This window comes from Hemicordylus capensis, chromosome 3, assembly GCF_027244095.1.
Source record: "Hemicordylus capensis ecotype Gifberg chromosome 3, rHemCap1.1.pri, whole genome shotgun sequence".
Lineage (NCBI taxonomy): Eukaryota > Metazoa > Chordata > Lepidosauria > Squamata > Cordylidae > Hemicordylus > Hemicordylus capensis.
The window spans coordinates 322,953,109-322,968,777 of NC_069659.1; the positions used below are offsets into that span (position 1 = coordinate 322,953,109).

At 45.1% G+C, this 15,669-nt stretch overlaps 1 protein-coding gene across 3 annotated transcripts in view; it reads right to left on the reverse strand.

Moving 5' to 3' along the window:
• Positions 1-801: 801 nt before the first annotated feature.
• DHX36 (DEAH-box helicase 36) overlaps positions 802-15,669 on the reverse strand; it is a 51,465-nt gene continuing 36,597 nt past the window's right edge. For 2 of the 3 annotated variants that reach the window (XM_053309693.1, XM_053309694.1), the window contains 8 exons: positions 13,028-13,201; positions 12,205-12,291; positions 10,733-10,816; positions 10,531-10,630; positions 10,344-10,434; positions 8,327-8,447; positions 7,462-7,614; positions 802-1,353 (listed from right to left, as the gene is read on the reverse strand). In XM_053309693.1, coding sequence (XP_053165668.1) covers positions 1,168-1,353; positions 7,462-7,614; positions 8,327-8,447; positions 10,344-10,434; positions 10,531-10,630; positions 10,733-10,816; positions 12,205-12,291; positions 13,028-13,201 — 996 coding nt within the window. In that variant the 3' untranslated portion in view covers positions 802-1,167. Of the gene's footprint in view, positions 1,354-6,067; positions 6,180-7,461; positions 7,615-8,326; positions 8,448-10,343; positions 10,435-10,530; positions 10,631-10,732; positions 10,817-12,204; positions 12,292-13,027; positions 13,202-15,669 lie in introns of all 3 variants that reach the window. The other variant, XR_008319483.1, reaches the window with a different exon arrangement.

Consider the following 15,669-nt stretch of genomic DNA (forward strand, 5'->3'; position numbering starts at 1 on the left):
AGAGGGACAAAAAACCTGCCAGGAGCAACGCAGGACTATAAGAACTGGGGCGGGGTTATCCCCATCTGGCTCTAAAGGCTTTCTATTAGAATTTACATAGTCCTGCCCAGGAGCACGTGACAAGGATAACCCAATGAGATACCTTGATTGCAGCAACCGAGAACAGCCAGAGATGCAGATGAATTGTGTCTGGCCCAGATAGTGTTAGAGTGTGAGTGTGAGAGTGTCTGTATGTACGGCTAATAAAAAGTATTCACATTAATGAAAGGAGAATGCTGGCTACAATCCAGTGCAGTTAATGCACCCTTAAAACCCACCAAAATCAAAAGGTACTGTTAACTTTATTTGTATTCCTCAATTCCAGCCCAAACCTACACTCTTCAGAGGGAAGACAGATGCAAAATCCCATTCTCTATCCCAACACTGACTGGCAGTGTTCAGTATATATAGCCAGAGTTCCAGATAATTCACAGTCTCAGCTGCTGGATCAGCATACATGGTTTCCCAGTCAGCTAAGCATATGGTCCCTAGGTGGACTGGCAGACATCTGTTTACTCGAATTCCTAAAAGGATCTAAACATTGACCCATCTCATGAAGCTAGCGACCATAATTTTATCTGAAGTAAAACATTGCCTTTGACACATCAGCCCTTAGAGTTGCCTTGGGGGTGTTTGTAGTCCAGTTTTACACACCATCTCAACTCCCTGCAGGAGGCACTTGGGCTGTGAATAGCAACTCGTCAAGAATTCTGAACAGGATGTAAATAAAAAGCTTAGGGCCCAAAAAGGGATTTTCATTCATAGTTTTCAAAGTGGCGACTTTAATAGTTTACAGCTTTCAAAGCAGCAACTCTACAGACAGCAGGAAAATAATATAAATGGTGGGAGAATGTAAAAAAAGTTTTCAGTTCGTTTTCAATTTCATCCAGCTTTTACCTCACAAAAGTTACAGTTCTCAAGAAGCAGCATAGAGACAAGACATATATAATACCATAGACTGTGCAATACGGGCAAGTATTTTAAATAGGCATTTTATATACTCCATGCAGCACACAGAAAGCCCTTGTGAACTACTGACATTAAAAGTGAAGCTACAAGATGCCCAAAGATAAATGATCAACAAAAATCAGGCCGAGCTGTCATCTCTTCAGCAGCACAGGGATAATGCTAACTGTATTGTTTGCTCTGGAAGTGGGGGGCAACGTTTCTGGAACCTTCATTCTCCTGTGTTGTGATTAAGTCTATAATGGCTGTCAGCACTGCAGTGTCCCTTGATTTAGTATTGTTCCAGTCCACAGGCTGTGGGTTTTCTATTTTCTCTTGTAGAAGGTCATCCAATTCTTTTCTTAAATCCTGTGAATAAAAGGATATTAGTTGGGAAAGAAACTAACAAAGCAAGTTTTGACATTATTCTATTTCTCTGCCACAGTGTCAAAACTTAATACCTATTGGAAAGAAAGTGTCCTAGTTTCTTTTTTTTAAAATTCTGTGTCCCACTAAGAATAGGTGTCTGAAAGATTTCAAAACTTAACTAGCTACATCCTTTTCTGCCAACCAAGCTTAATTTAGCACTTTTAAAAATCTAACAGCTTCTGAGAAATATCAAAAAGAACTGTTATCCAAGCTGTCCGGAGGTTTTTTGGTTTTTTTTAAGGACCCAATTTCAAGCTAAACATTTAATCTTTGGAAGTTTGAGTATAATGGATGTAATTGCTACAACACTATAGAAAGCATATGTTGATCAGCATCCCTGTTCAAACTTCCAATTTTCTATTCTATTCTAGACAGCACTTTTCATTGTAAAAAAAGAGACCAAGAAAACTGTAATATCTGAGATTTCAGAGTTAAAGCATTGGTTTTGAATAGCAAACCAATAAATTTACCATTAACTTAACCAAGAAAGCCGTTAACCATCTAGGTTAACTACCTAAATGAGCAAAATAATTTACCATGTAAATTCTCCCTATTTACCTTTACCACCACCACCACCGGACTAGGCCTGGATTGGTTGTTTCATTCTGAAAAGAATTCGCAGCTTGATATTAACCCTCTGGTACTTCTGTACCGCTCATCAGAGGGGAAAAGGTAACAAATTGAGTTCTACCATGTCTGAATACAGCCTTGGAGATTCCTTTAAAATCCCCATTCTTTTTGTGAACAGGTAAAGTAGGCCAACTATAAATAAATGCAGTACATTTCAGTTTGGTACTTTTTTGCCTGCAGTGATGGAGAGGTGAGTTAGAAAGCTTAATAAGAGGCTGAAACCTTTTTCCAGATGAACTGCTTGAGTAGGCCTTATGTGTGAAAATCTCATCTATGCCTATGCCTGAGGAGAGCCAGAGTGGTACAGGGATGTGCAAAAAGGTTCATACTCTGACCAAACAAAGCATTGCATTGGCAATGCCGGTCTGAGTTTGAACTGATCGAGCCAGGTTCGGCTTGCACAGGTTCAAGCCAGTTTGAAGGTTCTAGAGTCCATTTTAGATGTTGTTCTCCATTTTGTGTGACTTGTGTTGCTTGATTTCATTGGCTGAAGCTCTTGTTCCCCTGATTGGCCAGATGAGTCTGGCTCTCTGGTACGCTCTGCACTGTGCCAGTGAGAACTGTCACCCTATTGGCTGGGGGGGGGGCCAAAAGTGGGGGTTCCCAAAGGAGGAAGTTTCAAATCCTATTTAAAGCCAAGCCTCTGGCCTAGCAAAATAATTCTGGCTGCAGTCTTCTTTGGCTTCCTTCTGGCCTGGTATTGCTGGTGGTGAGTCTGCCTGGCAGACCCGGTTTTGTTTTTGTTAGTTTGTTCCCAATCTCTTACTCCCTTCTGCCTGTTTTTCTGCTCCCCACCCCCATTCCTTCCTGTTCCCCCCCCCCCCACCCCTGGTGTGACTATGATGTGTTTGTCTTCTCCTGCTGTTCCCCCCACCCCCAAGTGAGTGAGTGTCTCTGTGTGTGTGTCTCTCTCCCTGCTCTCCTTTGGGCCAGGGAAGAGAGAGAGAGAGACTCTTGGTTTCTCTGGAGTAAGTGCCTTTCTTTGTTAATCCTTTTCTTGCTGTACTTAGCACACCGCCTGCTCCATAGTCCCACTCTCTCACCCCCACAACTATTTTTCCCCTCCAGCCTTTTTATTTAGCAATAGCAATAGCAATAGCACTTACATTTATATACCGCTCTATAGCCAGAGCTCTCTAAGCGGTTTACAATGATTTAGCATATTGCCCCCTAACATTCTGGGTACTCATTTTACCGACCTCGGAAGGATGGAAGGCTGAGTCAACCTTGAGCCCCTTGGTCAGGATCGAACTTGCAACCTTCTGGTTACAGGGCGGCAGTTTTACCGCCGCACCATTTATTTAATCAGAGTTTTTACTTTAATTTGTTTGGGCAGGTGATTAGCTGCAAAGCTTCTCCTTCTGCCTTACCCCCCAGGCCCCTGCCTCGGCTGTGCTTGCCCACCCGTACTGTGCCAGCCTGCCACTGGTCCAAAATTCCTTCGTTTTTCTCTTGACCAGTGTGTGGGGCAGAAGATCTCCAGGACAGAGGGGGTAAGTGATTACTTTTTGTTGCCCCCTTTGTTCTCTTTATTTTCCTTAAATAGGGCCTCCTTTCGTGTTTGGGGAGGTATATTTTCTGTGTTTTTCCTTTACAGGTTGTTGCTTGTTTTCACAGGTTCCCCCTTAGTTGCCCCCATTGTGTATTTTGTTGCATTGTTTTTTATTGTATTGTATTATTGTGGGTGGAGTGGGTGGGTAGGCTTATTTTAAACAGGGTTTTCTGTGGCGAGCAAAGCTCACAGCAGAGTGGCAGGCAGAGGCAGGAAGGGTACCCAAGCTGGTGCAGGAGGCCAGGGTGGGGGGCACGGGGTCCCAGAGGTCCCCATCAGCAAATTCTTTGGCCCAGGTGAGGCAGTGGCACAAAGGCTCTCCTATCCGGAGGAGCCTGCTGCCAGCCAAACCAGATCCTGGACCAGTGGTGGGCCCATTGGGTGGTGCACCACCAGGACTAGCGCCTGGTGTGGAGCCTGGCGGTCAGGGGGCTCTCCTGTGAGAGAAGCTGCTTCTGTGGCGAGGGTGGAGGGCAGGGCTTGACGGCCGACAGTGCAGCCAGACCTTCCCTCCCTCTTGTGGCCCCTCCAATGCTCCTCTCACCACTCACTGGGCCACCCCTGATGATGCCCAGGTCATGGCGGAGTCCAGTTCGGGGTCCTCCCAGTCTGGCTCCGAGGGGGGAAGGGGACAGCCCCTACTCCAGTGAAGCTGGACCCTTCTTCTTCCACATAGGGTTGAAGGGGAGTGGGTGACAGCAGTGGGTGAGCACCAGCAGACCCCCTAGGTCCGCTGTCATCCAGAAGGCCCAAGATGGCATCCAGGACATCAGAAGCCACCCAGAGCAGTGATGTTTGGTGGCATTTTGAGGTCCCTCAAGATGCCCCAACTGCTACTCACTGCGTCCACTGCAGGGCACAGATCAGTCAGGGCAAGGATGCTAAGCATCTGGGGACAAGCTCCATGTGGTGACATGCAACAGCATCACCCGGATCTTGACTGTGCTGGCAGTGCTAGTGCACCTCATGTGCCAACAACTAGCGCTGATAAGGGCAGTGCGCCAGCTTCCATGAAGCAGGGCAGGCTGCCAGTCAAATGGTTGATGCATTCATCGGGCAAGAAGCGCCCCGATCATGTGGAGCCACGTCTCACCCGTCTCATAGGGGAGATGATGGCCACTGATGACCAGCCATTTCAGGTGATCGAGAATGCTGGCTTACGCCCAATACTTCAGCTGCTAACGTCTGACTACACCATCCCATCAAGGACCATGTTCAGCCAGAACATGGTCCCCTCCCTCTACAGGCGGTGCAGGGAGCTCGTGTCAGCCATGCTGCGTGAAGCACTGGCTGTCACCAGCGTGCATTACACCACTGATCTGTGGAACAGTGTGAGTGGGATGCATGCTGCTTTCCTGGTCCTGACTACCCATTGGTGAGGTCCGGAAAGAGGGAGGACCTCTAGTGCTGTCTCTGGCTCCAGCGCATCCCATACTGCATTTCAGCACAGGTGGGCCATCTTGCATGCGGAAACCTTGGATGTCAAGCACACCAAGGAGGAGGTGGCAGCCGTACACGGGGTCTGTAAAAATGTGGGTCTGTAAAAATGTAGGTTTGAAACAATGTAGATTTGACAGTATGTAAATTTTTGAATGTGTTGTGTTGTACATAGTTGACTTGTGGGCGGGCAGGGGTGTATGTGTGTGTGTGCACAGTGGGACTGCCAAAATGTATATTTGTAAGTATTTCAGAATGTGTAAGTATGTGCTTGTGTAGATAGAAGTGTTGTGTGCATGAGTGTATGTGTGTGCATGTGTGGAGGTTTCTGTTGTGTGTGGGTGGATGTCAGTAGTAGTAGAGATTGGTTTGGTTTGTGTAGATAGTTGTTGGTGTGTAAATATTACTGTATAGCTGCTGTATAGATGGATTTTGTATATATACACTTGTGTATATATGTATTTGTTAAGTTTGTTTATTAAGTGTACGCACCTCTCTCTTTCCCCTTTCGTTTGGTTCTGCTGACACGCACACACACATACACCAGACACGCATACATCGGCAATGATGAGTAAGTGGTCTTCTGCCACACCACATCATGTGTGGCCTCCACTGACCGGCCTCTGAGCCGAACTTTCCTATCCCTTTAATTTTTTCAGAGCCCCCTTCTCTTTTCCCTCTTCAGTCTAGCAGCGCACATACACACATGCACACTGATGATGACTATGTGGTCTGGTGCCACCACACACCTGGGGCCCCATGTGGCCTCCAGCAAAGATGTGGTGGACCAGTCACTCAGGCGCTTTTCCCCCATAGGCAAAACACATGCATTTCACATGAACAGAAGTGCAGAAGAACCAGGTGTGTGGCGTGCGTTACTTTTAAGTTCACCATCAGCGTGGTGGTGTGTTTTGCCTTTCCCCTCTTTCTTTGCAGTTTGTGTTCTGGGTTGGTTTTACTGCCTTGTGCAGTCTTGTTGCTATGTCTAATTTGTTAGTGGCTGTTATTGTGGTCTGTGGTGTCTGGTTTGGTTACCTTGGTTTTGCAGTTGTGCAGGCACAGCAGCAGGTCTGTCTCTTTGGTGGTCTTTTGGTTTTCAGCTTGGTATATTTTGAGTTGTGTCACTGCATGTTGGTGTTGAGGCCTGCTAGGGGCACAAAACCAGGGTGGTTGGTAGGCACCCAAGGGTGCCAACTGCCACCCGAATCCCGAAGCAATTGGGCACTCCTGTGTTTTTATGTGATTTTTTTTTAAAGATTTTTTTCCAATTTTTGCATTTCTCCCATAGGGAGAAATCTCCCATGCAGATTTGAGGCAGCGCAGCCAGCCTAGTGGGTCTGGGGGCACGGCAGGTTGTGCCACAACTCCCCACAGGCAGCCCCAAACCACTGGGGTTCATGGGGATTTTTTCAGGAATTTTTTTAGTTTCTGTCTTTTTAACAGTCTATCTCTATCAGAGTAGCTTCTCTGGTCTGTATATATATGTGTATGGAGAGATCTTCATAGGGATTCATTGAGAGAACTCATACAGCAGCAACACACACACACACACACACACACACACACACACACACACACACACACCAGAGAAGCTACTCTGATAGACTGTTAAAAGGCCAGAAACGAGAAAAACAATTCCTGGGGGGGGGAACCATAAACCCCACTGGCTTGGGGCTGCCTGGGGGGAATTGTGGCATACCCTGCCATGGCCCCAGACTCACTTTGGGGTGCCCTGGCACCCTCCCAAAGGAGGAGAAAATGGAGCTGCCTCAAATCCCCATTATTCTGTATGGGAGAAATGCAAAGATTGGCAAAATCTTCAAAAAATCATTAAAAATTGCAGGAGTGTCTGATTGCTTTGGGGTTCAGTGGGTGGCCTACCACTCACCCAAGTTCTGCATAGAGAATAATGGGCTGGTTCGAGTCCCCATTATACCTTATACAGAATCTTTTAGAACCAGTTCAAATTGGGTTCGACGAACTGGGGTGGGGAGGTTCCGAGCAAACCTACCCATCCTGGTTCGAATTCGAACCAAACAGGCCAAACCGTTTTTGCGTACATCCCTAGTGTGGTACCCTGGTAAACAACTGGATTAGGAACAGGGGACCTAGGTTCAAATCCCCACTCAGCCTTGAAGTTCACTTGATGACTTTGGGCTAGTCACTGCCTCGCAGGCTTACCTATCGCACAAGGTGGTTGTGATGATAAATGGAAGGAGAGAATTTTGTATACTGGCCCTGAGCTCTTTGAAGGGAGGGTGAGAGAGAACTGTAACAAGTATACTATGCCCATTTTAGAAGAGGGCCTCAAACTTCAAAGCAGCCACAAAGCAAAAAATACGTTCATTTAAAAATATATATACTATTGTTCAAAAACCACTTGGAGAAAAAAAATCACAATCTGGAAAGAAAGTGGACAGCACACTCACCTTCACTAGCTGTGCTATTCTTGCTGGAGACTGAAATACAATCCATTCATCCACAGCAATTGTATCCTGATCTTTGTCCTTCTGGATAGAAATGTCTCCTCCAAAGAACAAGAGGCAATATGGAGAGACTTCTGTGCAATCGTACAGGTATATCTATAATGGGGAAAACATTTGGCACAATATAAATTATATGCTAGATGACTAGCATGATTCGTGGCTTTACACATAGGATTATACCGGTACCTCAACATTTCTTGCTTTAAATGTATGTCCACTTGCTTTTACTCATTGTGATGTGTTAAGTGTGGTGGTACATCAAGAAGATTCAGTTTCTAGTAGATCTTCTTAACACACCAAATAATAGAGCGCTGAGCAAAGATGTTTCCAATATAGTACTAAATACAAGTTTATATACAAGCTAAAATAGTTAACAACATGAATAGCCATAAAAATTAAACCCACCCTCTTCTATTTCAGGGGCTACATTTCTCATTCTCCTCTCTTCCACTTCTTAGTGGAGGAAGGTACAATGAGAAGTATCACAACTAAAGGACAAAAGTGAAACACACATAATCTGAAATGAAAATCATAAGAATATCACTCTGCACAGCAGGCACCTATACAGAGCTTAGAAGGAAAGAAACTGAGTAAGCCACAGATTTCAGCATCTGTCAGTCACCATTCACTATCCCCACAGAAAGCTTGACTTTGTGCCACTGATAACTGCAGTTAAGTGAGGCTCTTTGGAGTCGAACCTAGAGTAAGGATGGGCTTGCTGAAAAAGACCAATTCCTACCAAGTGGAGAGAGTGCATAACATACATACACAGACATGCTTAACAGGTACTAAAGAAAAGTTCACTTACGCTGCTGGTTCTCATTTTCAAATGATAAACAAGCCAGTTGTAATGAAATTCTGCCTCTTCAACATTTACAGATTTGGGATGAATATAAACAGTTCCATCTGTTTTAGTGGAAACTTTAACCCTTTAACAAACAAGCAATCATAATTCAGATACAAGTAAGCAAGATGCACAGAGGTTTTTTCAAAGGGGAGTCCTCAAAATTACATTACTGCAATCGTTGTGTTAAAGACTAACCAGTTAAACCACAAGCTGTTTGCACAAGAATTGAATGCAACTGGACATGAGGTCACGTTAAGCACTAAACTCCTTTCAAATATCTGAAACTATTGCCATTCAAACTGACGAGCACATTAGGTTCTTTAAAATGTGCACAGTCGTCCCTCATGTATCGCGGTTTTCCCAATCGCAGATTTGAGTATCTGCAACTGGGAAATTGTGACCCTCCTCACCAGCCGTGACCTGAGTATCTGGTTTGGCAATTAAAGAAACACTGGGGTCATTTGGGGTAATTCCAGGGGAGGGTGGTCCGGGGGGGTGGGATTCCATTTCTAAACTTTTTTTCCAGTCAACCATAATTCCTCTAATCCCGTTTGCCATTGAAACCAATGGCTCATCAACTGCGAATTTGCCAACTAACTGCAAGGGTTTCCGGGAAAGGAACCTGCGCAGTTGGCGAGGGACAACTGTATGAAAAGACTTATAATTTCAACTCTCCTGTGTGTATACTGTTTAATTTCTATATATATTCTCCAAGAAATAAGATACAACATTTAAACAAAAATAATCCCAATGATGGGAGTGTGGGAGACATTAAGAAGACTCTATAAAAAGCATGTCAATTTGTTTTTTGAAAGCCAATGCATAAAACAACTATGGAACATGCATATTTGCAGGCCATTTACTCAATCAACACTCCTTTAGAGTCAGGAGACCATTGAAAGGGAGCAACAAAGCTACATCACTGAGAGAGCTGTCCAACTTAAGTTTTCATTTCCAGCCCCACCTGGTGGCAAAACTACACCAAGGCATCTTGCTCAACTGAAGTCGGGATTACCAGTTTCCATGTTTATTGTCTTAGAACCATTCATCAGACGTATTTTCATTTGTGCTTTCATCAGGAAATGAAAGTAAATAACTGCTGACACATTGCACAGTGAAATGCAGGCAGTTGGAGCACCAGTCCATGTGAGTGAGTGAGTAAACTCACTCACCCTGCTGAGGAACAGGGCAGTTCTGCTCAGACGGTAAATTGCACAAACATGGTTGGCAATGCAATGCCTGAGGAACACGTGTATCAGCGGGTCAGGGGTAGCGGTAACACCTTTTTAAACTGCTGCTGTGCGGCGGGAAGGGCTGCGGAGGCGGCCGCAGCATTCGTAAGTGGCAGCAGAGACAGCAGCAGAGACTCCTTCTCCCTCCCTCCCTCCCCCCCCAATGAAAGCATGGGCCCATGCAGCCCATTTCGAACCTCTCTGAGCACGTGGCCTGAAATGGGGTACAGACCGGCCCGTACAGTCATTTCAGAGGGAGGGGGGAAGAAGAAGGAGTCTCTGCTGCTGCCTCCATTAGGGGTGTGCATAAAACTAACAGGTGTCCCTGCTAACTTAGAAAAGAGGCACCTTTTAACATGGTGATTCTCTTTATTTAGTAGGGGGAAGAGTAACTGGCCCTATCCACCCCCAGCACAGTACCTCCAGTGACTGTTGCTAGTATCTATCTTATGTTTTTTTTTTAGATTGTGAGCCCTTTGGGGACAGGGGTCCATCTTATTTATTTGTTATTTCTCTGTGTAAACCGCCCTGAGCCATTTTTGGAAGGGTGCTATAGAAATCTAAACAACAACAACAACAACAATATTGATAACAAAATTCTGGCATCCCAGCTCCTTGGGAAGGACCTGATAAAACAAACCAGTCAATAACACCTGTCTGACTGTGCAAACAAGAAATAATAATAATAGGTATTCCTGAACTACATGAAAACAAGAATCTGAGAATAAAACTTTCAAAACCCTTACATCTTCCTCTTTTTGCTGAAGTTTGCTCGGATCTTTGCAACCTTTGGATATAAACCAGCACAGATAACAGCTTTAAGTAACTTCTCATTTTCTGTGGAAGAGAAAATGGCCAAATGAGGCAAAATTCACGAAGAAAAAACTGAATCAAGAAAAAACACCCACGGCATTGTTCCTCTTCTACATTTACCTGAATTAGTATTTGATTTGGGATCTCTGGGGCTTCTACTATTCACAAACCCAGCTGCAAGGAGATGTTCAGCAAACTGTCCTTTCATGTTACGCAGCATCTGGAGATTAACGCAGATCCACCAATAAGCTCTTACAGGAGTTTCAGACAAAAAAGCCTTGTTTTAAGAACACTTTCTGCCAGACAAAAATAACTCTCTTACCTGCAAAGTGTTTGAAGAAAGAAAATACTCCCAGCAATAATCCTTCTCACACCTGAAGCCGCGTCGCTGAGCTTCTTCCCAACCCTGGAGACAGAGAAACATGTTCACTATAGATCCTGCTAAATATTTCAAAGTGTTAGAAAAACTTGCACTATTGAGAATGAGATTACATTTTCTAGACTAGATGTTCTGATTTTTCTTTTTTTAGCTGAAGCAAATTCAACAGAGCAAGCAGGAACAAGAAAGTATTGTACAGTACATTAAGCAAATGGAATAAAAATAGTTAGAATTAATTATTTATTTTAAAAAGCCTGGAGCACAGTAATGCCTTGCATAAAGCTTACATATTTATGCCAACACATCCAGATTAGAGTAGGGGAGTGTGCAGAACTGCTTTGCACAATTCGGTCTGAATCTGGACTGGACCATGGTCCGCAAACCGTTTCGGTTGAACCAAGCGGCTGGTCCGGTTCGTCTGACCAAACCAGCTCGAACTGGTTCGAGTGACTAAAGGGGAATCCAGTGAGGATTCTCCTTTGCTTCCAAAGGGAATAAAAGGTGACGGAGGAGCAGTGAGAGAAAGAGAGGTGCCTTTAAAACTGAAAGAGAAGGTGCTTACCAGCAGGCCTGCATAGCACTCCCCGCACCCTCTCAGTGGCAGTGGCACACAAACGGCCTCCGCGCATGCATGGAGACCATTTGCACGGTCAGCGTGTTGCTGATCATATCGCAAATGGTCTCTGGCCATTTAGTTTGCCGCTGTGAGGGTGGCTGGAGTGCCTCACAAGCCTGCCAGCAAGCGCCCTCTTTCAGTTAAGCGGTGCCTCTCTCTCGCCACTCCCCCACCTCCTTTTATTACCTTTGGAAGCAAAAGGGAATTCTCACCAGATTCCCCTTTACAGGCGCTCGAACCAGCAAACCAGTCTGCAGACGAACCAGGTCCAGTCCAATTGCGGACCAGACCCCTTTTGCCAGGGCCAGTCTGTGATCGAACCGGCCCAGTTTGCTGTGGACCGTTTTGGCACACCCCTAGATTAGAGTGAGTGAAGCAGTACAAAGGTGAGTGCAGAAAAATAAATTTATCTTATTTCTTCTCCCATCAATTGTAAACTCATAACTTCTAGAACTACAATAACTAACCCTAGTCTCCAAGTCAAGAAGGAAGGGAACCTCATGGGCTGTAAACTGGATGAGATCCATGACTAAAGTTAAGTGCATTTATTATAACTGTTTTGAATGCATTACAAAGAAATTGATACAATAAAAGCTTGGAATCAAATCTAATCTATTCCTAATGTGGAAAAGTTGCCTCCACTAGTTAACCAACTATGGATTGCTAAATGAACAGTACCGTGAAGATCTCATTTCTTTGTAATGCAAGTTGGTCTAGGTAACACCTGAAGTCTTTCTTCAGGTGGCAGCTTTGTTTCCACTGTAAATCAACCACACATGGTCAACTAAAGCACACCTACCTTGAAAGCATTCACAACGGTAAGGTGATCACTTTTAGAGTTCTTTGACAGTTCCTTTCTTCTTGCATCTGCCACTTTTTCTTTACCCTTAAAAGGAAGAGGGGAAAGTCAAACAAATCTCAGTGACTCAAATACAGCACAAGGACCTGCTGACTCAAGACCAGGGAGCCCATACAGTTTCTAGTAGCCTGAAAACTGAGGCGGTTACTGCTCATGAGAGAGGCACCACTAAGCACTGGTGCTATTCTTAGGAGTCACTGAAATAGGGATGTGCACAAATTGCAATTCAAAGCAAGGTTCATAACACATCCCCTGCACCTTTAAAACGGAGGAGAGCAGATGCATACTTGCTCCTCCGCCACTTGCCACCCCTTCCTGAATCAAAGCATTCCTCCCAGCTATCTTCGTGCACAGTGACGCCCTCCCTCAGCTGCTCCCATGCGACGCTGGCCTGCACATGGCCATTGCGTGGGACCAGCTGGGGGCGAGTGCCACTGGGATGCGAAGATAGAGGAGTGCCACGATTCAGGAAGTGGTGGCAAGCAGCAGAGGAGCAGGTATGCACCTGCTCTCCTCCATTTTAAAGGTTCAGGGGATGTGTTACGCATTGCACTTTGAATCACGATTTGTGCACATCCCTACACTGAGGCTCTCCAGCAGTAACACAGTTGAAACTGTGTGGGTGCCTCACTCTGGAATCAGCACTGTATGCAAATCTGTATTTTAAAAAAGTTAAAGTTAACTGGCAGCAATACTGTCAGGCCTACAGAAGACTAATTAAAAATTAAAGTTGCAAGTTTAGCTCTGTCTTTGGATACTTTACCAAGGGAATGAAAAAAGGGTCCTTGAAGCTGAGGCTGGCTGCAATGGTGAGAACAGGATCTAAGCAACAGAATAATGCTCCAAAGAGAATCATTTTTCCTATATGTGGCTCCACTGGTAATCGGGCCAAGTGGACTCCAAGGGGAGTCAATTCTTCTTGTCTGTCCAAGGCATTCTGTTAGAAAGAGGACATGCATACGGGGGGGGGGGGGGTGGAGAGTAGAGGAAAGGAAAAATTGAATGGGTTGCTAACAAGAACAGCATTTCCAACCATGAAGACCAATGGCCCACATCCAGACTAGTACTGTGCTATAAAGTAATGAAAGACGATACACACCTCTAGGTGGTCTGTGGTGCTCCACAATGCTGCACAACTGCCAGCAGAAGAACTTCTCTGGGACATATATGCAAAATGTTGTGCAACGTGTCAACATCTTCCACGAGCACAAGCACTAGTTTGCAACAGCAGTGCCTTGCTTGGTGCATCATCACTGCGCTGTGCCCCTTATGCTAGTGCAACACCGGTCCAGCTGTAGGCCACTGCCTTTTTTGAAACAGCAGCCGTAAAAAATATTTAAAATTTCCATATGGCTTGTACTCAAATAGCTGCCACCTTTATGTATTTATTTCTATCTACTTTCACCACATATCGTACTAAAAATAAAAGCCCTTTTCTGAAGTTATGTCTACTGTATAGAGCCAAAGTGTGGCGGGGCAGACAGGGGAGTGCCAGCTAGCCAGAACCCATACCCCATGGCCACAGCCCACCCAGGTATCCCTACATTCACTGCCTGTCTGTAGAGGTCACCTCTGAACAAGGGACAGATCTTCTCTGCAACTTAGAACCCTGAACGGCCAGGGGTTGAAACAGGTTTACCACCTGAGAGTAGGGGTGGAGCAGAGCTGCGGTCCGACACTGTGGGGTGGGTTCCTTTAAGGGAGGGGGAGGGTTTACTTACCCCCCCAGCGCGCATATTCTTTGTAGTATTTGGGGCGGCAGGATACCTCCCTGCCGCCCCTTCTCCCACTTAAGTGCAAAAGGCTTGCCGGAGCCTTTTGCGCACACGCACGTGAGCTTCACGTCTCTCCGACGTGCACGCGCGTCGAGGAGACGTGAAGCTTGCGGGCGACGTGCGCGTGCACAAAAGGCTCTGGCAAGCCTTTTGCACTCAAGAGGGAGAAGGGGCGGCATGGAGGTATCCTGCCACCCCAATTACTACAAAGAATATGCGCGCTGGATGGGGGAAAGCGGCGGGAGGGGTAAGTAAACCCTCCCCCGCCCTTAAAGGAACCCACCCCACCCGAACCAAACCGGCCAGGTCCGAACTGGTCCGGACAGTCTGGAGGCCTTTAGAATGGCCTCCGGACCGGTCCAGACCTATCCCTACCTGAGAGGTACCACCCACGTCAGACAGGACTAGCTGTCATGTTCCCATTCACCCTCACAGGCATTGACAGTACAACAATAGATGAAACATCTGAAGGCAGTTAAATACTTTCTACTTATGTCATCTCACCCCGTCCTTCAAATTTAAAATTTCATATTTCATCTTAACATGATATACTTCTCCCTCAAAATTATAGCAACACACACAAATACACACTAACTAAAAGACCACCAAGGTTTCACTAATAATGTATGAGGTGTTCAAACCTGTACAGCTTCATACTTCACCACCATATAGAAGCATTCCCTGCACATAGAAAACTACAGTATGTTGGGGGGAAAGGTTCTATAGCCCAGCCTGCTCCCAGACAATCCTGTTTTCTAGGTGTAGGGATGTGGAGGATAAGGAGGTTCATGGCCTACAGTCTGAAGTGGTACAGTTAAGACAGACTTACCACTTCACATACTATTTATAAGAATTAGGCCAAAATATATAAACCGTGGATGGTTACACTATGTCAAAGAAACCCAAATTCTGTACCTACAGTTAAAACACTAAGCTTGTTTCATAGTGAATAACTCAGGCGGCTGAGGAAGGCAATTGGGAAACACTGGAATCTTGTTCATCACATTTCTGACGCTTCAAAACCATGGCTTGCCTTTCCCCCCAACTCAGGAAACATGAAGGCTAGGTACTTGCTTGCTTTTCTCTTTTAAAAAAGCATGTTATGTACTGCACCAGAAAATAGAGTTAATGGATGCCCATGCATATCAGCCATGGGCAAGATACATTCAATCCTGAATATGAGAACTGGTTACTTTTATTTCTACAATGTATATCACAATGCTTCACAGTGAAGCTGTTAAACTGCTTCAACGACAATTAATAACAAGTTGTTCTAGTAAGAACCAATCTGCCTATTTTCACTACAACTGGATTAAATTTGGTTCAAATCGAGGTCCACAAGTTAGATCTCTTGTGCCCCAAATGTTCACACTTCTGCCATCTTGGATTGGGGTGGATGACATCATTACAATCTACACCATTGAGGTGTCTCTGTGTGTCACTCACTACAACTGTACCAAATTTGGTTCAAATCGGTTAGACAGGTCTCAAGTTAGTGCATTTGTGATTTAGACTAATCAATTGAGTATTACAATATAATACCAGTTATAATGGTAGATACATTATCTGCCTTATAAGCTAAGACCTTATAGAATTTAAATATTTGGAAGTAATTTCTGTAAGAAGCATC